This window comes from Mustelus asterias, unplaced genomic scaffold (genome assembly GCF_964213995.1).
Source record: "Mustelus asterias unplaced genomic scaffold, sMusAst1.hap1.1 HAP1_SCAFFOLD_756, whole genome shotgun sequence".
NCBI lineage: Eukaryota > Metazoa > Chordata > Chondrichthyes > Carcharhiniformes > Triakidae > Mustelus > Mustelus asterias.
The window spans coordinates 70,252-93,865 of record NW_027590704.1 but is presented as its reverse complement, the minus strand read 5'-3'; the positions used below and the strand labels follow the sequence as shown (position 1 = coordinate 93,865).

At 55.3% G+C, this 23,614-nt stretch overlaps 1 protein-coding gene across 9 annotated transcripts in view; it reads right to left on the bottom strand.

The window, feature by feature from the left end:
- The window catches only part of nadk2 (NAD kinase 2, mitochondrial), a 126,494-nt gene that overhangs the window by 32,899 nt on the left and 69,981 nt on the right, over positions 1-23,614 (bottom strand). For 5 of the 9 annotated variants that reach the window (XR_013496401.1, XM_078205455.1, XM_078205453.1 and 2 more), the window contains 3 exons: positions 22,758-22,882; positions 14,969-15,056; positions 9,230-9,325 (listed from right to left, as the gene is read on the bottom strand). Coding sequence is in view for 7 of the 9 variants with exons in the window: in XM_078205455.1 (XP_078061581.1) it covers positions 9,230-9,325; positions 14,969-15,056; positions 22,758-22,882 (309 nt within the window). In the remaining 2 variants the exon portion in view is untranslated. Of the gene's footprint in view, positions 1-9,229; positions 9,374-14,968; positions 15,057-22,757; positions 22,883-23,614 lie in introns of all 9 variants that reach the window. The other 4 variants (XR_013496400.1, XM_078205451.1, XM_078205452.1 and 1 more) reach the window with 1 other exon arrangement.

Genomic DNA, 23,614 nt, shown 5'->3' with positions numbered 1-23,614 from the left:
AGGGGTGGCTCCCGGGCAAGTGCTGCAGAATCCCAGAGGTCCACGGGGCCTTCCGGGAGAGGGCTGCAGAATCCTGTGGGTCCACAAGAGCCCTCGTGGTCCGTGGAATCCCAGGGGGTCTGCGGAATCCCAGAATCCTCCTCATTGGGTCAAATCCTGGAATTTCCTTTCTATCGTCACTGCGGGACTGCAGACGGCAGATCACCACCACCTTCTGTGGGGCAACTAGGGATGGATAATAAGAGATGATTGCTCACTGGAGATGAGGGCCTGTGAGGTGGGCTGTCATTGGTGCTGCCTGAATTCCAGAGGCCTTTAGGGAGAATTTCCCGTGAGATCTTAAAATGTGAAGTCCGGAATCTCTTGTGAGAGGGATAGAGTTTCAATGCAATTGGCTGACTCAGTGTTTAGTGACATCTGGCAGGGTTGTTGAGAAGTCCTTGGACTCTGAGCTGGTCGTATCTGCAAGTTCTAATGCCGTGTGGTCTGTTTGAACACAGTGTGTCTGTTCATTCACATTACCTCATATTTACCACCTTTGCTTTATCTTTCTGACCTCGGAGAGTAAAGTTTATTTTTATTAGTTCAAACCTGGGAAGCCTTGTGACTGGGCCAATATCTTTAATCTTAAACATTGTCTGAACAAAGCATGATTGCTCTCTAACCAGATCTTTAGAGTAAGGTGCAGGATCATACCAGCTTTACCCTTCCTCAGCTGTGCACTACTTCTATGTATTTATAAAACACCCCTGGGGACTTCCTCACCAATATTTTACAAATTCCTCTCTTCCCTTCCTTAAAGTCCTTCTGAATTTCACCCCCTCACTATCTATTCTCCTCAACGCTTTCTCCAGTATCTGATAGAAGTTTCTCTGTCCCACTTCTGGCTGTGTTCTCCAATATGGGGGGAGGGGTCACTAAAGGCTGCGATTTGGTTGGCTGTCTCTCTGAATGAATTTCAGTCCCATTCACCCGCCTTCTCCCGGATTCCGAGCACCTTCCTCCTTTTCAGGAAATCAAAAACGGAGGTTTTGAAAAACATTAAGGTGGACAAGTCCCCAGGGCCAGATAGGGTCTATCCCAGAATACTGAGAGAGGACAGGGAAGAAATTGCTGAGGCCTTGGCCAAAATCTTTGTACCCTCTTTAGTCACAGGTGAGGTACCAGAGATTGGAGAGTAGCCAACATTGTTCCTCTGTTTAAGAAGGGCAGAAGAGACAATCCGGGCCTCTGAGCCTTACATCAGCAGTGGGGAAATTATTGGAGAAGATTCTTAGGGACAGGATGTACTCACATCTGAAAGAGAACAGGCTTATTAGCGATAGAAGGCAGAGAGTGGCTGTGGAGGGGTCTTTCTCTGCATGGAGGTCAGTGACCAGTGGAGTGCCCCAGGGATCTGTTCTGGGACCCTTGCTGTTTGTCATTTTCATAAATGACCTGGATGAGGAAGTGGAGGGATGGGTTAGTAAGTTTGCTGACGACACCAAGGTAGGTGGTGTTGTGGATAGTTTGGAGGGATGTCAGAAGTTGCAGCGAGACATAGATAGAATGCAAGACTGGGCGGAGAAGTGGCAGATGGACTTCAACCCGGATAAGTGTGTGGTGATCCATTTTGGCAGATCCAATGGGATGAAGCAGCAGTATAATATGAAGGGTACCATTCTTAGCAGTGTAGAGGATCAGAAGGACCTTGGGGTCCGGGTCCATAGGACTCTTAAATCGGCCTCGCAGGTGGAGGATGCGGTCAAGAAGGCGTACGGCGTACTGGCCTTCATTAATCGAGGGATTGAGTTTAGGAGTCGGGAGATAATGCTGCAGCTTTATAGGACCCTGGTTAGACCCCACTTGGAGTACTGCGCGCAGTTCTGGTCACCTCATTACAGGAAAGATGTTGAAGCCATTGAAAGGGTGCAGAGGAGATTTACAAGGATGTTGCCTGGATTGGGGGGCATGCCTTATGAGGATAGGTTGAGGGAGCTTGGTCTCTTCTCCCTGGAGAGACGAAGGATGAGAGGTGACCTGATAGAGGTTTACAAGATGTTGAGAGGTCTGGATAGGGTAGACTCTCAGAGGCTATTTCCAAGGGCTGAAATGGTTGCTACGAGAGGACACAGGTTTAAGGTGCTGGGGGGTAGGTACAGAGGAGATGTCAGAGGTAAGTTTTTCACTCAGAGGGTGGTGGGTGAGTGGAATCGGCTGACGTCGGTGGTGGTGGAGGCAAACTCGTTGGGGTCTTTTAAGAGACTTCTGGATGAGTACATGGGATTTAATGGGATTGAGGGCTATAGATAGGCCTAGAGGTGGGGATGTGATCGGCGCAACTTGTGGGCCGAAGGGCCTGTTTGTGCTGTGGCTTTCTATGTTCTATGTTCTATGATAGGCAGCATGGTTTTGTGAAGGGGAGGTCGTGTCTCACAAACTTGATGGAGTTTTTTGAGGAAGTGACAAGAAACATTGACCAGGGCAGGGCAGTGGGTGTTGTAAACATGGAGTTTAGTAAAGCCTTCGATAAGGTTCCTCATGGCAGGCTGATACAGAAGGTAAAGTCATATGGGATCCGAGGTGAGATGGATACAAAACATGGCAGATGCAGTATAATGTGGATAAATGTGAGGTTATCCACTTTGGTAGCAATAATAGGAAGACAGATTATTACTTGAATGGGTGTAAATTGAGAGAGGGCGGTACTCAACAAGACCTTGGAGTCCTCATGCATCAGTCACTGAAGGTCAGTGCGCAGGTACGGCAGGCAGGAAAGAAGGCAAATGGTGTGTTGGCTTTCATAGCGAGAGGATTTGAGTACAGGGATAGGGATGTTTTGTTGCAATTGTATAGGGCGTTGGTGAGGCCACACCTGGAGTATTGTTGCAGTTTTGGTGTCCTTATCTGAGGAAGGATGTCCTTGCTATAGCGGGAGCGCAGCGAAGGTTTACCGGGCTGATTCCTGGGATGGCAGCTCTGTCACATGGGGAGGGACTAAGTTGGTTAGGATTATATTCACTGGAGTTTAGAAGAGTGAGAGGGGATCTCGTAGAAACTTATAAAATTCTAACAGGGTTTAGACAGGGTAGATTCAGAAAGAATGTTCCCAATGGTGGGTGAGTCCAGAACTAGGGGTCATAGTTTGAGGATAAGGAGTAAACCTTTTAGAACTGAGGTGAGGAGAAATGTCTTCACCCAGAGGGTGATGAATGTGTGGAATTCACTATCACAGAAAGTAGTTGAGGCCAAAACATTGTGTGATTTCAAGAAGAAATTAGATAAGCTCTTGGGGCTAAAGGGATCGAGGGATATGGGGGGGAAGGGGGGGATCGGGATATTGAATTCGATGATCAGCCATGATCAAAATGAATGGTGGAGCAGGCTCGAAGGGCCGAATGGCCTCCTCCTGCTTCTAGTTTCTATGATTCTATAAATATATATATATTTATATATATAAATGATTTGGAGGAATATGTAGATGGTCTGATCAGTAAATTTGCAGATGATATAAAAATTGGGGAGTAGTGGATAGTGAGGGGGATTGTCAGAGGATGCAGCAGGATATTAATCATCTGGAGATCTGGGCCAAAAGATGGCAGGTGGAATTTAACCCGGACAAATGTGAAATGATGCGATTTTGAAGGTCTATCGCAGAAGGAAATTATACAGTAAATGGTAGAGCCCTTAGAAATATTGGCATACAGAGGGATCTAGGTGTGCAAAGAACAAAGAAAATTACAGCACAGGAACAGGCCCTTCGGCCCTCCAAGCCTGCACCGACCATGCTGCCCGACTTAACTAAAACCCCCTACCCTTCCGGGGACCATATCCCTCCATTCCCATCTCATTCATGTACTTGTCAAGACGCCCCTTAAAAGTCACTATCGTATCCGCTTCCACTACCTCCCCCGGCAACTAGTTCCAGGCACCCACTACTCTCTGGTAAAAATCTGCCTCATACATCTCCTTTAAACCTTGCCCCTCGCACCTTAAACCTATGCCCCCTAGTAATTGACTCTTCCACCCTGGGAAAAAGCTTCTGACTATCCACTCTGTCCATGCCTCTCATAATCTTGTAGACTCCTATCAGGTCTCCCCTCAACCTCCGTCACTCCAGTGAGAACAAACCAAGTTTCTCCAACCTCTCCTCATAGCTAATGCCTTCCAAACCAGGCAACATCCTGGTAAATCTTTTCTGTACCCTCTCCAAAGCCTCCACATCCTTCTGGTAGTGTAGCGACCAGAATTGAACACTATATTCCAAGTGCAGCCTAACTAAGGTTCTATAAAACTGCAACATGACTTGCCAATTTTTAAACTCAATGCCCCGGCCGACGAAGGTAAGCATGCCGTATGCCTTCTTGACTACCTTCTCCACCTGCATTGCCACTTTCAGTGACCTGTGTACACCCAGATCCCTTTGCCTATCAATATTCTTAAGGGTTCTGCCATTTACTGTATATTTCCTATCTGTATTAGACTTTCCAAAATGCATTATCTCACATTTGTCCGGATTAAACTCCATCTGCCATCTCTCCACCCAAGTCTCCAACCGATCTATATCCTGCTGTATCCTCTGATGGTCCTCATCGCTATCCGCAAATCCACCAACCTTTGTGTCGTCCGCAAACTTACTAATCAATCCAGTTATATTTTCCTCCAAATCATTGATATATATATATATTATATATTACAAACAGCAAAGGTCCCAGCACTGATCCCCGAGGAACACCACTTGTCACAGCCCTCCATTCAGAAACGCACCCTTCCACTGCTACCCTCTGTCTTCTTTGATCGAGCCAGTTTTGTATCCATCTTGCCAGCTCACCTCTGATCCCATGCGACTTCACCTTCTGCACCAGTCTGCCATGAGGGACCTTGTCAAAGGCCTTGCTGAAGTCCATGTAGACAACATCCACTGCCCTACCCTCATCAATCATCTTCGTCACTTCCTCGAAAAACTCAATCAAGTTCGTGAGACACGACCTCCCCTTCACAAAACTATGTTGCCTCTCACTAATATGTCCACCTATTTCCAAGTGGGAATAAATCCTGTCTCGAAGAATCCTCTCCAATACTTTCCCTACCACTGATGTAAGGCTCACCAGCCTGTAATTACCTGGATTATTCTTGCTACCCTTCTTAAACAAAGGAACAACATTGGCTACTCTCCAATCCTCTGGGACCTCCCCTGTAGCCAGTGAGGATACAAAGATTTCTCTCAAGGCCCCAGCAATTTCCTCTCTTGCCTCTCTCAGTATTCTGGGGTATATCCCATCAGGCCCTGGGGACTTGTCTACCTTGATGTTTCTCAAGAACCCCAATGCCTCCTCCTTTTTGATCTCAACATGACTCAAACTATCTACACATCATTTCCCAGACTCATCATCCACCAAGTCCTTCTCTTTGGTGAATACTGACGCAAAGTACTCATTTAATCCCTCACCCATTTCCTCTGGCTCCACACATAGATTCCCTCCCTTGTCCTTGAGTGGGCCAACCCTCTCCCTGGCTACCCTCTTGCTCTTTATATATGTGTAAAAAGCCTTGGGATTTTCCTTAATCCTGCTGGCCAATGACTTTTCATGACCCCTTTTAGCCCTTCTTACTCCTTGCTTAAATTTCTTTCTACTTTCCTTGTATTCCACACTTGCTTCGTGTGTTCCCAGCCTCCTAGCCTTGACAAATGCTTCCTTTTTCTCTTTGACTAGGCTCACACTATCTCTCGTTGTCCAAGGTTCCCAAAACTTGCCATACTTATCCTTCATCCTTACAGGAACGTGCAGATCCACAGTTCCCTGAAGGTGGCAGCTCAGGTGGACAAGGTGGTCAAGAAGGCGAATGGCATGTTGGCCTTCATCGGTCGGGGTGTTGAGTATAGGAATTGGAAAATCATGTTGCAGCTGTATCAGACTTTGGTTAGGCCACATTTGGAGTATTGTGTACAATTCTGGTCGCCATAGTACCGGAAGGATGTTGATGCATTGGAAAAGGTGCAGAAGAGATTTACCAGGACGTTGCCTGGTTTAGAGGATGTGGACTATGAAGAAAGGTTGAACAAACTTGAATTGTTTTCATTGGAGCATCTGAGGATGAGGGGGGACCAGGTAGAGGTTTACAAGATTATGAAAATCCTGGAATTCTCTCCCTAACAGCACTGCGGGTGTACCTACACTTCAGGAACTGCTGTGATTCAAGCAGGCAGCTCACCGCCACCTTCTCAAGGGTAACTGGCGATGGGCAATAAATGCCAGTCTAACCAGCGACACCCACATCCCGTAAATTAATCTTTTATAAAAGGCAGATGAATTCAGGGAGCAGTGAGGTGATACACTTTGGAAGGAGCAATTTGACAAGGAAGTATTCAATGAATGGTAGGACATTAGGAAGTTCTGTGGAACAAAGGGACCTTGGTGTGTTTGTCCACAGATCTCTGAAAGTGAAAGGGCATGTTAGTAGGGTGGTGAAAAAGGCATATGGGACACTCGCCTTTATCAATCGAGGTCTATCCAACCTCTCTCTATAGCTTAAATGTTCCGTCCCAGGCAGCATCCTGGTGAATCTCCTCTGCACCCCCTCCAGTGCAATCACATCCTTCCTATAATGTGGCGACCAGAACTGCACACAGTGCTCCCCCTGTGGCCTCACCAAAGTTCTATACAACTCCAACATGACTGCCCTGCTTTTGTAATCTATACCCCGATTGATAAAGGCGAGTGTCCCATATGCCTTTTTCACCATCCTACTAACATGCCCTTTCACTTTCAGAGATCTGTGGACAAACACACCAAGGTCCCTTTGTTCCACAGAACTTCCCAGTGTCCTACCGTTCATTGAATATTTCCTTGTCAAATTGCTCCTTCCAAAGTGTATCACCTCACTGCTCCCTGAATTCACCTGCCTTTTATAAAAGATTAATTTACGGGATGTGGGTGTCGCTGGTTAGACTGGCATTGGCACAGGCAGCAATCCTGAGATTACTACCTTTGCTTTCCTCCTTCTCAGCTGTCTCCCTAATTCCCTATACTCTCTTTTCATGACCCCTTCCTTCCCACATCAGCGGTACCAATATGTACCGCTACCTCTGGCTCCTCTCCCTCCCCCCTCAGGATTTCTGGGAGTCGCCCAGTGACATCCTGGATCCCGGCCTCAGGGAGGCAGACCACCATCCGAGACTCCTGCCTGCCTCCGCAAAAACGCCTGTCCGACCCCCTTACTGTTGAGTCCCCGATTAACACTGCCTTCCTCCTCAGCCCTCTGAGTTACAGGGCCGGACTACACTCCGGAGACACGGCCACTGCTGCTTCCCCCAGGCGGGCTGTCCCCCCCAGCAGTACTCAGGCAGGAGTACTTGTTGTGTAGGGGCACATCCACCGGGGTGCTCTCAATCACCCGAGCTTATATGGCTTGTCTAGTTCTATTTTATTTGGATTATTGCGAACAGTTCTGGTCACCACACTACCAGAAGGATGTGGTATTGGAGAGAGTGCAAAGAAGGTTGACCAGGATGTTGCCTGGTCTCGAGGGTGTTGACTATGAGGAGAGGTTGAATAAACTAGGATTGTTTTCACTGGAAAGACGGAGGCTGAGGGGAGACCTGACAGGGGTCTACAAAATGATGAGAGGCACAGACAGGGTGGAGAGTCAGAGGCTTTTTCCCCAGGGTGGAAGTGTCAATTTCAAGGAGGCACAAGTTCAAGGTGAAATGGGGAAGTTTCAGGGAGATGTGCGAGGGAAGTTTTTCACACAGAGAGTGGTGGGTGCCTGGAACGAGGAGATGATGGAAGCAGGCACATGAGCAACATTTAAGAGGCATCTGGATGGGTCCATGAATAGCGAGGGAATAGAGGGATATGAATCAAGCAGAAGGTTTTTTCTTTTAGTTTAGTTCGGTCATCATGATCGGTACAGGCTTGGAGGGCCGAAGGGCCTGCTCCTGTGCTGTACTTTTCTTTGTTCTTCAGTTTCTTGTCAATGGTAACTTCTCGGATGTTAATAGTGGGGGTTTCAGCAATGGTAATGCCAATGAACGTCAAGGCGTGATGGTCAGATTATGTTCATTGCCTGGCACTTGCGTGGCGTGAATGTCGCCAATCAGCGGAAAGTTTCCCCCCTTATTCCCATCGACTCCAGGTCGAATGCTGCCTTGTGTTCAGGACAGTAATCCTCACCTCGGGAGTTCAGCTCCTCTGTCCATGTTTGAACCAAAGCTGCAATGCGATCAGGAGCTGAGTGACCCTGGCACACTGAGCACAGTGAGCAGGTTATTAGGGTTCGTGAGGGGCGCGATTGGAAAATTTGTGGACAAGACAAAGATTGGCCGAGTAGTGGATAGTGCAGAGGATAGCTATAATCTCCAAAACAATATGGATGGTTTGGTGGAGTGGGCGGTAAAGTGGCAGATGGATTTTAACACAGAGAAGTGTGAGGTGATGCAGTTAGGGAGGTCAAACAGTTATAGGGAGTAGACAATAAATGGGACGATACTGAGAGGGGTGGGTGAAGTGAGTGATCTTGGTGTACAAGTACACAGGTCCCTAAAGGCAGTAGTTCAAGTCGACAAGGTTGTAAAGAAGGCAGATGGAATGCTCTCCTTCACTGGCAGAGGTATCGAATATAGAAATAAGGATATAATGTTGGAATTTATAAAACACTGGTGAGGCTGCAACTGGAGTACTATGTGCAGTTCTGGTCACCACAGGGAGGATGTAATTGCTGTGGAGGGAGTGCAGACGCGGTTTACAAGAATGTTGTCAGAGCTGGAACCATGTAGCTACGAGGAGAGATTAGATAGATTGGGGTTATTTTCCTCAGAACAAAGAAGGCTGAGAAGTGACTTGATTGAGGGGTACAAAATGATGAGGGGAAGAGATAGAATGGACAGGATAAAACTGTTTCCCTTAGTGGAGAATTCTAGAACCAGGGACATAGATTCAGGATAAGTGGCAGTAGGTGCAGAGGGGACATGAGGGAGATCGTTTTTACACAGAGGGTGGTGGCTGTCTGGAATTCGCTGCCTGAGTTGGTGGAGGCAGAGACACTGGACTCATTTAAAAAATACCTAGATCTGCACCTTAAGTGCTGTAAGCTACAGGGCGATGGGCCAGGTGCAGGAAGGTGGGATTAGACAGGGCAACTAGGTGTCCTCGGGCTGGCATGGACAACGTGGGCTGAATGGCCTCCTCCTCTTCACTGTATACTAATACACGTGATAATAATAAATCAAATCAAATCAAATCAAACTTACCAAGCCTTGGATCCAGAGCCAGTGCACATGTTGAGGCCAGAGTTCTTGTGTTTCTCCCAGGGTCCATCGTCAATAGAGATCTCATAATATGAGGCCCTATGAAGCGAGAATTTAAGACTTTGTTTGTAGGAGTCATACCGGAGCCTGTACAAAACAGAACATATCCCAGGTCAGGTGTGAGCACCCGAACCCTACTAATCAAACACACCAGACCACATTCCCAAAACATGGAAAGAGGCTTTGGGGAAGTGGAAGGGACACAATGCCCAATGTTGGGCCACATCACACACTGACAAGATGGAGGAGGACAGATAGAACCTCCTACACATGCAGAACACCCTTCACTTACTGGTAACTGACCCTCTGACAGTGCGGCACTCCCTCAGCACTGACCCTCTGACAGTGCGGCACTCCCTCAGTACTGACCCTCTGACAGTGCGGCACTCCCTCAGTACTGACCCTCTGACAGTGCGGCACTCCCTCAGCACTGACCCTCTGACAGTGCGGCACTCCCTCAGTACTGACCCTCTGACAGTGCGGCACTCCCTCAGTACTGACCCTCTGACAGTGCGGCGCTCCCTCAGCACTGACCCTCTGACAGTGCGGCACTCCCTCAGCACTGACCCTCTGACAGTGCGGCACTCCCTCAGTACTGACCCTCTGACAGTGCGGCACTCCCTCAGTACTGACCCTCTGACAGTGCGGCACTCCCTCAGTACTGACCCTCTGACAGTGCGGCACTCCCTCAGTACTGACCCTCTGACAGTGCGGCACTCCATCAGCACTGACCCTCTGACAGTGCGGCACTCCCTCAGTACTGACCCTCTGACAGTGCGGCACTCCCTCAGTACTGACCCTCTGACAGTGCGGCACTCCCTCAGCACTGACCCTCTGACAGTGCGGCACTCCCTCAGTACTGACCCTCTGACAGTGCGGCACTCCCTCAGTACTGACCCTCTGACAGTGCGGCACTCACTCAGCACTGACCCTCTGACAGTGCGGCACTCACTCAGCACTGATCCTCTGACAGTGCGGCACTCCCTCAGTACTGTATCTCTGACAGTGCGGCACTCCCTCAGTACTGTCTCTCTGACAGTGCGGCATTCCCTCAGTACTGACCCTCTGACAGTGCGGCACTCACTCAGCACTGACCCTCTGACAGTGCGGCACTCACTCAGCACTGACCCTCTGACAGTGCGGCACTCCCTCAGTACTGACCCTCTGACAGTGCGGCACTCCCTCAGTACTGATCCTCTGACAGTGCGGCACTCCCTCAGTACTGACCCTCTGACAGTGCGGCACTCCCTCAGTACTGACCCTCTGACAGTGCAGCACTCACTCAGCACTGATCCTCTGACAGTGCGGCACTCCCTCAGCACTGACCCTTTGACAGTGCGGCACTCCCTCAGTACTGACCCTCTGACAGTGCGGCACTCCCTCAGTACTGATCCTCTGACAGTGCGGCACTCCCTCAGTACTGATCCTCTGACAGTGCGGCACTCCCTCAGTACTGACCCTCTGACAGTGCGGCACTCCCTCAGTACTGATCCTCTGACAGTGCGGCACTCCCTCAGTACTGATCCTCTGACAGTGCAGCACTCCCTCTGTCCTGACCCCCTGACAGTGCGGCACTCCCTCAGCACTGGCCCTCTGATAGTGTGGCATTCACTCAGTACTGTCCCTCTGACAGTGCAGCTCTCCCTCAGTGCTGATCCTCTGACAGTGCAGCACTCCCTCAGTACTGACCCTCTGACAGTGCGGCACTCCCTCTGTACTGACCCCCTGACAGTGCGGCATTCCCTCAGTACTGTCTCTCTGACAGTGCGGCACTCCCTCAGTACTGTCTCTCTGACAGTGCGGCACTCCCTCAGTACTGACCCTCTGATAGTGCGGCACTCCCTCAGTACTGACCCTCTGATAGTGCGGCACTCCCTCAGCACTGATCCTCTGACAGTGCGGCACTCCCTCAGCACTGACCCTCTGATAGTGTGGCACTCACCCAGTACTGACCCTCTGACAGTGCGGCACTCACTCAGCACTGACCCTCTGACAGTGCGGCACTCACTCAGCACTGACCCTCTGACAGTGCGGCACTCACTCAGCACTGATCCTCTGACAGTGCGGCACTCACTCAGCACTGATCCTCTGACAGTGCGGCACTCCCTTATACGGACCCTCCGCCAGTGGCACTCCCTCAGTACTGACCCTCTGACAGTGCGGCACTCTCTCAGCACTGACCCTCTGACAGTGCGGCACTCCCTCAGTACTGACCCTCTGACAGTGCGGCACTCCCTCAGCACTGACCCTTTGACAGTGCGGCACTCCCTCAGTACTGACCCTCTGACAGTGCATCACTCCCTCAGCACTGACCCTCTGACAGTGCAGCACTCCCTCAGCACTGACCCTCTGACAGTGCGGCATTCCCTCAGCAATGACCCTCTGACAGTGCAGCACATCCTCAGTACTGACCCTCTGACAGTGCGGCACTCCCTCAGTACTGACCCTCTGACAGTGCAGCACTCCCTCAGTACTGACCCTCTGACAGTGCGGCACTCCCTCAGTACTGACCCTCTGACAGTGCGGCACTCCCTCAGCACTGACCCTTTAACAGTGCGGCACTCCCTCAGTACTGACCCTCTGACAGTGCAACACTCCCTCAGCACTGACCCTCTGACAGTGCGGCATTCCCTCAGCAATGACCCTCTGACAGTGCGGCATTCCCTCAGCACTGACCCTCTGACAGTGCGGCACTCCCTCAGCACTGACCGTCTGACAGTGCAGCACTCCCTCAGTACTGACCCTCTGACAGTGCGGCATTCCCTCAGCACTAACCCTCTGACAGTGCGGCACTCCCTCAGTACTGACCCTCTGACAGTGCGGCACTCCCTCAGTACTGACCCTCTGACAATGCGGCACTCCCTCAATACTGACCCTCTGACAGTGCGGCACTCCCTCAGTACTGACCCTCTGACAGTGCGGCACTCCCTCAGCACTGACCCTCTGACAGTGCGGCACTCCCTCAGTTGGTGTACATTGATTCACTTCGTCAGCACTGATGAGCAAGGATTGATGTGTGAATTGTCTGCAAGACACAGCACAGGAGCTCCAAAGGAACCTTTGACAACCCGCTGCGACCTCTAACCCCTAAACTGTGGTCCCGATCCACAATGGGGTGAGAGTGCTGATTGTGTGGGGTTACAAACAGCAGAGGCTGTACTGGCAGTCAGACTGTCTGTCCCCGGGTGTGTGAGGGTTGTCACTGCTCACACTGTGACCCAATGGGCAGACCACAGGGATCTGCTGCTGCAACTGCAAAAAAACCCTCAAATGGCCACTGAGTATTTCTTAAAGGCCGTCAGAAATAGGAACAGGAGGAGGCCATTCAGCCCCTCGAGCCTGCTCCAGTAGGAATCTGCCCCCACAGCTCTCTGTGGCAAAGACTTCCCATGACTCACAACCCTCAGAGAGAAGAAATTCCTTCCCATCTCAGTGTTAAATTGATGCCCCTTTATTGTGAGACTCTGCCCTCTGGGGTCCCAGACTCTCCCCCGAGGGGAAACAGCACTGAAGAATGCTGAATGTTTCAGCAGATCACCTCTCATTGAGTGGTAATGTGCTCGTGGTATCTGGGAGCAGATTCAGTGAACTCCATTCCTCAAGCTGCCCTGCTGGAGATTGGCCGCGAGAGTATCAGGATGTGTCTGAACAAATCCATGTACTGCCGCCATTCTCCCCACAGCACAATCATCCCAGGAACAGACAAGACCTGGATCAAGCTCACAGACAGAGAGAACTGCAGCAATCAGTCAGTCGCAGGCATGTGCTGACCCCGGGCAGCGGGGGGGGGGGCATGGAGAGGGGGGGGGGGGGGGGGGCGGGGGTGCAGCAGGGTGGGGGCATGGGGGGGGGCGGCGGGGGGGCATGGAGGGCGGGGCAGTTCAGGGGCACAGGGAGGACAGTTGGGGGTCACGGGGAAGGCAGTTGGGGAGCACGGGGAGGACAGTTGGAGGTCACGGGGAGGACAGTTGGGGGGCACGGGGAGGGCAGTTCAGGAGCACGGGGAGGGCAGTTGGGGGGCACGGGGAGGGCAGTTCAGGAGCACGGGGAGGACAGTTGGGGGGCACGGGGAGGGCAGTTGGGGGGCACGGGGAGGATAGTTGGGGGGCATGGGGAGGATAGTTGGGGGGCACGGGGAGGACAGTTGGGGGGCACGGGGAGGACAGTTGGGGGGCACGGGGAGGGCAGTTGGGGGGCACAGGGAGGACAGTTGGGGGGCACGGGGAGGACAGTTGGGGGGCACGGGGAGGGCAGTTGGGGGGCACAGGGAGGACAGTTGGGGGGCACGGGGAGGACAGTTGGGGGGCACGGGGAGGACAGTTGGGGGGCACGGGGAGGGCAGTTGGGGGGCACAGGGAGGACAGTTGGGGGGCACGGGGAGGACAGTTGGGGGGCACGGGGAGGACAGTTGGGGGGGACAGGGAGGACAGTTGGGGGGGACAGGGAGGACAGTTGGGGGTAACGGGTAGGACAGATGGGGGGCACGGGGAGGACAGTTCAGGAGCACGGGGAGGACAGTTGGGGGGCACGGGGAGGGCAGTTGGGGGTAACGGGGAGGACAGTTGGGGGGCACGGGGAGGACAGTTGGGGGTAACGGGGAGGACAGTTGGGGGGGCACGGGGAGGACAGTTGGGGGGCACGGGGAGGGCAGTTGGGGGTAACGGGGAGGACAGTTGGGGGGCACGGGGAGGACAGTTCAGGAGCACGGGGAGGACAGTTGGGGGGCACGGGGAGGGCAGTTGGGGGGCACGGGGAGGACAGTTGGGGGGCACGGGGAGGGCAGTTGGGGGTCACGGGGAAGGCAGTTGGGGAGCACGGGGAGGACAGTTGGGGGGCACGGGGAGGGCAGTTCAGGAGCACGGGGAGGACAGTTGGGGGGCACGGGGAGGACAGTTGGGGAGCACGGGGAGGACAGTTGGGGGGCACGGGGAGGGCAGTTGGGGGGCACGGGGAGGGCAGTTGGGGGGCACGGGGAGGGCAGTTGGGGGGCACGGGGAGGGCAGTTCAGGAGCACGGGGAGGACAGTTGGGGGGCACGGGGAGGACAGTTGGGGAGCACGGGGAGGACAGTTGGGGGGCACGGGGAGGGCAGTTGGGGGGCACGGGGAGGGCAGTTGGGGGGCACGGGGAGGGCAGTTGGGGGGCACGGGGAGGGCAGTTCAGGAGCACGGGGAGGACAGTTGGGGGGCACGGGGAGGGCAGTTGGGGGGCACGGGGAGGGCAGTTGGGGGGCACGGGGAGGGCAGTTGGGGGGCACGGGGAGGGCAGTTGGGGGGCACGGGGAGGGCAGTTGGGGGGCACGGGGAGGGCAGTTCAGGAGCACGGGGAGGACAGTTGGGGGGCACGGGGAGGGCAGTTGGGGGGCACGGGGAGGGCAGTTGGGGGGCACGGGGAGGACAGTTCAGGAGCACGGGGAGGGCAGTTGGGGGGCACGGGGAGGGCAGTTGGGGGGCACGGGGAGGGCAGTTGGGGGGCACGGGGAGGGCAGTTGGGGGGCACGGGGAGGGCAGTTCAGGAGCACGGGGAGGACAGTTGGGGGGCACGGGGAGGACAGTTGGGGGGCACGGGGAGGGCAGTTGGGGGGCACGGGGAGGGCAGTTGGGGGGCACGGGGAGGGCAGTTGGGGGGCACGGGGAGGGCAGTTGGGGGGCACGGGAGTGCAGTTCAAACACACAGTACCCACCGAGAGGACAGTGACTCTCCCAGAAAGACCTCGTTCAAAGCCCGTACAGGCAGCAGCTGTGGCTCCGGGTTCATGTGGTTACAGGAGGCTGCAAGGAGAGATACAAACATCCAATCACAGAGCAGAAGGTACACGGTAACCGGGCTGTACCGCACTGCGGTGTGCTCTAACCGGGCTGTACCACACTGCGGTGCGCTCTAACCGGGCTGTGCCACACTGCGGTGCGCTCTAACCGGGCTGTGCCACACTGCGGTGCGCTCTAACCGGGCTGTACCGCACTGCGGTGCGCTCTAACCGGGCTGTACCGCACTGCGGTGTGCTCTAACCGGGCTGTGCCACACTGCGGTGCGCTCTAACCGGGCTGTACCACACTGCAGTGCGCTCTAACTGGGCTGTACCGCACTGCGGTGTGCTCTAACCGGGCTGTACCACACTGCGGTGTGCTCTAACTGGGCTGTACCACACTGCGGTGTGCACTAACCGGGCTGTACCACACTGCGGTGTGCTCTAACCGGGCTGTACCACACTGCGGTGCGCTCTAACCGGGCTGTACCACACTGCAGTGCGCTCTAACTGGGCTGTACCACACTGCGGTGCGCTCTAACCGGGCTGTACCACACTGCGGTGCGCTCTAACCGGGCTGTACCACACTGCGGTGTGCTCTAACCGGGCTGTACCACACTGCGGTGCGCTCTAACCGGGCTGTACCACACTGCGGTGCGCTCTAACCGGGCTGTACCGCACTGCGGTGCGCTCTAACCGGGGTGTACCACACTGCGGTGCGCTCTAACCGGGCTGTACCACACTGCGGTGCGCTCTAACCGGGCTGTACCGCACTGCGGTGCGCTCTAACCGGGCTGTACCGCACTGCGGTGCGCTCTAACCGGGCTGTACCACACTGCGGTGTGCTCTAACCGGGCTGTACCACACTGCGGTGTGCTCTAACCGGGCTGTACCACACTGCGGTGCGCTCTAACTGGGCTGTACCACACTGCGGTGCGCTCTAACCGGGCTGTACCACACTGCGGTGCGCTCTAACCGGGCTGTACCACACTGCGGTGCGCTCTAACCGGGCTGTACCACACTGCGGTGCGCTCTAACCGGGCTGTACCACACTGCGGTGTGCTCTAACCGGGCTGTACCACACTGCGGTGCGCTCTAACCGGGCTGTACCACACTGCGGTGCGCTCTAACCGGGCTGTACCACACTGCGGTGTGCTCTAACCGGGCTGTACCACACTGCGGTGTGCTCTAACTGGGCTGTACCACACTGCGGTGTGCTCTAACTGGGCTGTACCACACTGCGGTGTGCTCTAACCGGGCTGTGCCACACTGCAGTGCGCTCTAACCGGGCTGTGCCACACTGCGGTGTGCTCTAACCGGGCTGTGCCACACTGCGGTGTGCTCTAACCGGGCTGTACCACACTGCGGTGCGCTCTAACCGGGCTGTACCACACTGCAGTGCGCTCTAACCGGGCTGTACCACACTGCGGTGCGCTCTAACCGGGCTGTACCACACTGCGGTGTGCTCTAACCGGGCTGTGCCACACTGCGGTGTGCTCTAACCGGGCTGTACCACACTGCGGTGCGCTCTAACCGGGCTGTACCGCACTGCGGTGCGCTCTAACCGGGCTGTACCACACTGCGGTGCGCTCTAACCGGGCTGTACCACACTGCGGTGCGCTCTAACCGGGCTGTACCACACTGCGGTGTGCTCTAACCGGGCTGTACCACACTGCGGTGCGCTCTAACCGGGCTGTACCACACTGCGGTGCGCTCTAACCGGGCTGTACCACACTGCGGTGCGCTCTAACCGGGCTGTACCACACTGCGGTGTGCTCTAACCGGGCTGTACCGCACTGCGGTGTGCTCTAACCGGGCTGTACCACTCTGCGGTGTGCTCTAACCGGGCTGTACCACACTGCGGTGCGCTCTAACCGGGCTGTACCACACTGCGGTGCGCTCTAACCGGGCTGTACCGCACTGCGGTGCGCTCTAACCGGGCTGTACCGCACTGCGGTGTGCTCTAACCGGGCTGTACCACACTGCGGTGTGCTCTAACCGGGCTGTACCACACTGCGGTGCGCTCTAACCGGGCTGTACCACACTGCGGTGCGCTCTAACCGGGCTGTACCACACTGCGGTGTGCTCTAACCGGGCTGTACCACACTGCGGTGCGCTCTAACCGGGCTGTACCACACTGCGGTGCGCTCTAACCGGGCTGTACCACACTGCGGTGCGCTCTAACTGGGCTGTACCACACTGCGGTGCGCTCTAACCGGGCTGTACCACACTGCGGTGCGCTCTAACCGGGCTGTACCACACTGCGGTGCGCTCTAACCGGGCTGTACCACACTGCGGTGCGCTCTAACCGGGCTGTACCACACTGCGGTGTGCTCTAACCGGGCTGTACCACACTGCGGTGTGCTCTAACTGGGCTGTACCACACTGCGGTGCGCTCTAACTGGGCTGTACCGCACTGCGGTGTGCTCTAACCGGGCTGTACCACACTGCGGTGCGCTCTAACCGGGCTGTACCACACTGCGGTGCGCTCTAACCGGGCTGTACCACACTGCGGTGCGCTCTAACCGGGCTGTACCACACTGCGGTGCGCTCTAACTGGGCTGTACCACACTGCGGTGTGCTCTAACCGGGCTGTACCACACTGCGGTGCGCTCTAACCGGGCTGTACCACACTGCGGTGTGCTCTAACCGGGCTGTACCACACTGCGGTGTGCTCTAACCGGGCTGTACCACACTGCGGTGTGCTCTAACCGGGCTGTACCACACTGCGGTGCGCTCTAACTGGGCTGTACCGCACTGCGGTGTGCTCTAACCGGGCTGTACCACACTGCGGTGCGCTCTAACCGGGCTGTACCACACTGCGGTGCGCTCTAACTGGGCTGTACCACACTGCGGTGTGCTCTAACCGGGCTGTACCACACTGCGGTGTGCTCTAACCGGGCTGTACCACACTGCGGTGCGCTCTAACCGGGCTGTACCACACTGCGGTGCGCTCTAACCGGGCTGTACCACACTGCGGTGCGCTCTAACTGGGCTGTACCACACTGCGGTGCGCTCTAACTGGGCTGTACCACACTGCAGTGCGCTCTAACCGGGCTGTACCACACTGCGGTGCGCTCTAACCGGGCTGTACCACACTGCGGTGCGCTCTAACCGGGCTGTACCACACTGCGGTGCGCTCTAACCGGGCTGTACCACACTGCGGTGTGCTCTAACCGGGCTGTACCACACTGCGGTGCGCTCTAACCGGGCTGTACCACACTGCGGTGCGCTCTAACCGGGCTGTACCACACTGCGGTGCGCTCTAACTGGGCTGTACCACACTGCGGTGCGCTCTAACTGGGCTGTACCACACTGCAGTGCGCTCTAACCGGGCTGTACCACACTGCGGTGCGCTCTAACCGGGCTGTACCACACTGCGGTGCGCTCTAACCGGGCTGTACCACACTGCGGTGCGCTCTAACCGGGCTGTACCACACTGCGGTGCGCTCTAACCGGGCTGTACCACACTGCGGTGTGCTCTAACCGGGCTGTACCGCACTGCGGTGTGCTCTAACCGGGCTGTACCACACTGCGGTGCGCTCTAACCGGGCTGTACCACACTGCGGTGCGCTCTAACCGGGCTGTACCACACTGCGGTGCGCTCTAACCGGGCTGTACCACACTGCGGTGCGCTCTAACTGGGCTGTACCACACTGCGGTGTGCTCTAACCGGGCTGTACCACACTGCGGTGTGCTCTAACCGGGCTGTACCACACTGCGGTGTGCTCTAACTGGGCTGTACCGCACTGCGGTGTGCTCTAACCGGGCTGTACCACACTGCGGTGCGCTCTAACTGGGCTGTACCGCACTGCGGTGTGCTCTAACCGGGCTGTACCACACTGCGGTGCGCTCTAACCGGGCTGTACCACACTGCGGTGCGCTCTAACTGGGCTGTACCATAGAACATAGAACATAGAACATAGAAAGCCACAGCACAAACAGGCCCTTCGGCCCACAAGTTGCGCCGATCACATCCCCACCTCTAGGCCTATCTATAACCCTCAATCCCATTAAATCCCATGTACTCATCCAGAAGTCTCTTAAAAGACCCCAACGAGTTTGCCTCCACCACCACCGACGTCAGCCGATTCCACTCACCCACCACCCTCCGAGTGAAAAACTTACCCCTGACATCCCCCCTGTACCTACCCCCCAGCACCTTAAACCTGTGTCCTCTCGTAGCAACCATTTCAGCCCTTGGAAATAGCCTCTGAGAGTCCACCCTATCCAGACCTCTCAACATCTTGTAAACCTCTATCAGGTCACCTCTCATCCTTCGTCTCTCCAGGGAGAAGAGACCAAGCTCCCTCAACCTATCCTCATAAGGCATGCCCCCCAATCCAGGCAACATCCTTGTAAATCTCCTCTGCACCCTTTCAATGGCTTCAACATCTTTCCTGTAATGAGGTGACCAGAACTGCGCGCAGTACTCCAAGTGGGGTCTAACCAGGGTCCTATAAAGCTGCAGCATTATCTCCCGACTCCTAAACTCAATCCCTCGATTAATGAAGGCTAGTACGCCGTACGCCTTCTTGACTGCATCCTCCACCTGCGAGGCCGATTTAAGAGTCCTATGGACCCGGACCCCAAGGTCCTTCTGATCCTCTACACTGCTAAGAATGGTACCCTTCATATTATACTGCTGCTTCATCCCATTGGATCTGCCAAAATGGATCACCACACACTTATCCGGGTTGAAGTCCATCTGCCACTTCTCCGCCCAGTCTTGCATTCTATCTATGTCTCGCTGCAACTTCTGACATCCCTCCAAACTATCCACAACACCACCTACCTTGGTGTCGTCAGCAAACTTACCAACCCATCCCTCCACTTCCTCATCCAGGTCATTTATGAAAATGACAAACAGCAAGGGTCCCAGAACAGATCCCTGGGGCACTCCACTGGTCACTGACCTCCATGCAGAGAAAGACCCCTCCACAGCCACTCTCTGCCTTCTGCAGGCAAGCCAGTTCTGGATCCACAAGGCAACAGCCCCTTGGATCCCATGCCCTCTCACTTTCTCAAGAAGTCTTGCATGGGGGACCTTATCGAACGCTTTGCTGAAGTCCATATAGACCACATCCACCGCTCTTCCTTCGTCAATGTGCTTGGTCACATTTTCAAAGAACTCAACCAGGCTCGTAAGGCACGACCTGCCCCTGACAAAGCCGTGCTGACTACTTTTGATCATACTAAACTTCTCTAGATGATCATAAATCCTGTCTCTCAGGATCCTCTCCATCAACTTACCAACCACTGAGGTTAGACTCACCGGTCGGTAATTTCCCGGGCTGTCCCTGTTCCCTTTCTTGAATATAGGGACCACATCCGCAATCCTCCAATCCTCCGGAACCTCTCCCGTCTCCATCGACGATGCAAAGATCATCGCCAAAGGCTCCGCAATCTCCTCCCTCGCCTCCCACAGTAACCTGGGGTACATCCCATCCGGTCCCGGCGACTTACCAACCTTGATGCCATTCAATAGTTCCAACACATCCTCTTTCTTTATGTCCACATGCTCGATCCTTTCTGTCCACCGCAAACCAGCAGTACAACCACCCAGATCCCTTTCCACCGTGAATACCGAGGTAAAGTATTCATTAAGCAGCTCCGCCATTTCTAACGGTTCCGCACAAACTTTTCCCCCTTCACCTTTTAAGGGTCCTATGCCTTCACATCTCATCCTTTTACTCTTGACATATTTGTAGAAAGCCTTGGGATTCTCCTTAATCTTACCCGCCAAGGTCTTCTCATGACCCCTTCTCGCTCTCCTAATTTCCTTCTTAAGCTCCTTCCTACATCGCGTATACTCCTCTAAATCCTTAACACCTCCTAGCTCTCTGAACCTTCTGTACGCCTCTCTTTTCTTATTCACCAGGTTCATCACAACCTTCGTGCACCACGGTTCCCGTACCCTACCAACACCCCCCTGTCTCACACTGCGGTGCGCTCTAACCGGGCTGTACCACACTGCAGTGCGCTCTAACCGGGCTGTACCGCGCTGCGGTGTGCTCTAACCGGGCTGTACCACACTGCGGTGTGCTCTAACCGGGCTGTACCGCGCTGCGGTGCGCTCTAACCGGGCTGTACCACACTGCGGTGTGCTCCAACCGGGCTGTACCACACTGCGGTGCGCTCTAACCGGGCTGTACCACACTGCGGTGTGCTCTAACCGGGCTGTACCGCGCTGCGGTGCGCTCTAACCGGGCTGTACCACACTGCGGTGTGCTCCAACCGGGCTGTACCACACTGCGGTGTGCTCCAACCGGGCTGTACCACACTGCGGTGTGCTCTAACCGGGCTGTACCGCGCTGCGGTGCGCTCTAACCGGGCTGTACCACACTGCGGTGCGCTCTAACCGGGCTGTACCACACTGCGGTGCGCTCTAACCGGGCTGTACCACACTGCGGTGCGCTCTAACTGGGCTGTGCCACACTGCGGTGTGCTCTAACCGGGCTGTACCACACTGCGGTGCGCTCTAACTGGGCTGTGCCACACTGCGGTGTGCTCTAACCGGGCTGTGCCACACTGCGGTGTGCTCTAACCGGGCTGTACCACACTGCGGTGCGCTCTAACCGGGCTGTACCACACTGCAGTGCGCTCTAACCGGGCTGTACCACACTGCGGTGCGCTCTAACTGGGCTGTGCCACACTGCGGTGCGCTCTAACCGGGCTGTGCCACACTGCGGTGTGCTCTAACCGGGCTGTGCCACACTGCGGTGTGCTCTAACCGGGCTGTACCACACTGCAGTGCGCTCTAACCGGGCTGTACCGCACTGCGGTGTGCTCTAACCGGGCTGTACCACACTGCAGTGCGCTCTAACCGGGCTGTACCACACTGCGGTGCGCTCTAACCGGGCTGTGCCACACTGCGGTGCGCTCTAACCGGGCTGTACCACACTGCGGTGTGCTCTAACCGGGCTGTACCACACTGCGGTGCGCTCTAACCGGGCTGTACCGCACTGCGGTGCGCTCTAACCGGGCTGTGCCACACTGCGGTGCGCTCTAACCGGGCTGTGCCACACTGCGGTGCGCTCTAACCGGGCTGTGCCACACTGCGGTGCGCTCTAACCGGGCTGTGCCACACTGCGGTGCGCACTAACCGGGCTGTACCACACTGCGGTGTGCTCTAACCGGGCTGTGCCACACTGCGGTGTGCTCTAACCGGGCTGTACCACACTGCGGTGCGCTCTAACCGGGCTGTACCGCGCTGCGGTGCGCTCTAACCGGGCTGTACCACACTGCGGTGCGCTCTAACCGGGCTGTACCACACTGCAGTGCGCTCTAACCGGGCTGTACCACACTGCGGTGTGCTCTAACCGGGCTGTGCCACACTGCGGTGCGCACTAACCGGGCTGTACCACACTGCGGTGCGCTCTAACCTGGCTGTACCACACTGCGGTGCGCTCTAACCGGGCTGTACCACACTGCGGTGCGCTCTAACCGGGCTGTACCACACTGCAGTGCGCTCTAACCGGGCTGTGCCACACTGTGGTGTGCTCTAACCGGGCTGTGCCGCGCTGCGGTGCGCTCTAACCGGGCTGTACCACACTGCGGTGCGCTCTAACCGGGCTGTACCACACTGCGGTGCGCTCTAACCGGGCTGTACCACACTGCGGTGCGCTCTAACCGGGCTGTACCACACTGCGGTGCGCTCTAACCGGGCTGTACCACACTGCGGTGCGCTCTAACCGGGCTGTGCCACACTGTGGTGTGCTCTAACCGGGCTGTGCCGCGCTGCGGTGTGCTGTGGTGTGCTGCTCCAGACTCAGCTGTTGCTCGTGAAGATCCACTGGAGTTGCCTTTGCTCCTTCCAACCAAATTCGGATTCGCTGCCGCCATTGCCACCTGTGGAGGAATGGAATGGATGAGCCGCGGTGAGAATCGGTGCAGCCCAAGGAGAGACTGCTCTTTAACACAACAAAACATCCCGAACTACGTTGAACACACATTCACTCCCCAAGGTGGGATGTGGTCAGATTCTGGACCAAGAAGAAGGATTGGAAGAGAGAGTTGGAGAGGTTGAGGGAGGGAATCGCTGAGGGAAGGACTGGCAGCTGAAGGCACAGCCATTACTGGTGACAAGGTTCAAATCTGGAATACATGAGAGCCGAGTAAGATGCAGACAGATATTTGAGAGCTGTGGGGCTGAAGACACTAACAACAGGAGCGATAGGAGTAGACCATGCAGCCTGCTCTGCCATTCAATACGATCATGGCTGATCTCTGTCTTCTCCTCCAGATTCCTGCTCACTCCCCATACCCTCAATCCCCTGTGGAGTTCTTTAACATGGAGGAGTATTGATTCATCAGCTGAGTGGGACAATACGTAGGAATCAGCAGGAGGTTTCTTTGCCCGTGTTTGACCCGTTTCCATGAGACTCCATGGGATCCAGAGTCAATGATGAGGATTCCCAGGGCAACTCCCTCCCGACTATATCCCACTGTGCTGTCACCAGCTCTGCTGGGTCTGTCCTGCCGGTAGGACAGCAGGTGTCCAGGGCTGGTGATAGTGGTGTCTGGGACATTCTCTGTAAGCTATGGACTGCATTGATCAGGCTGTGGGATGTGTCTGGGAAA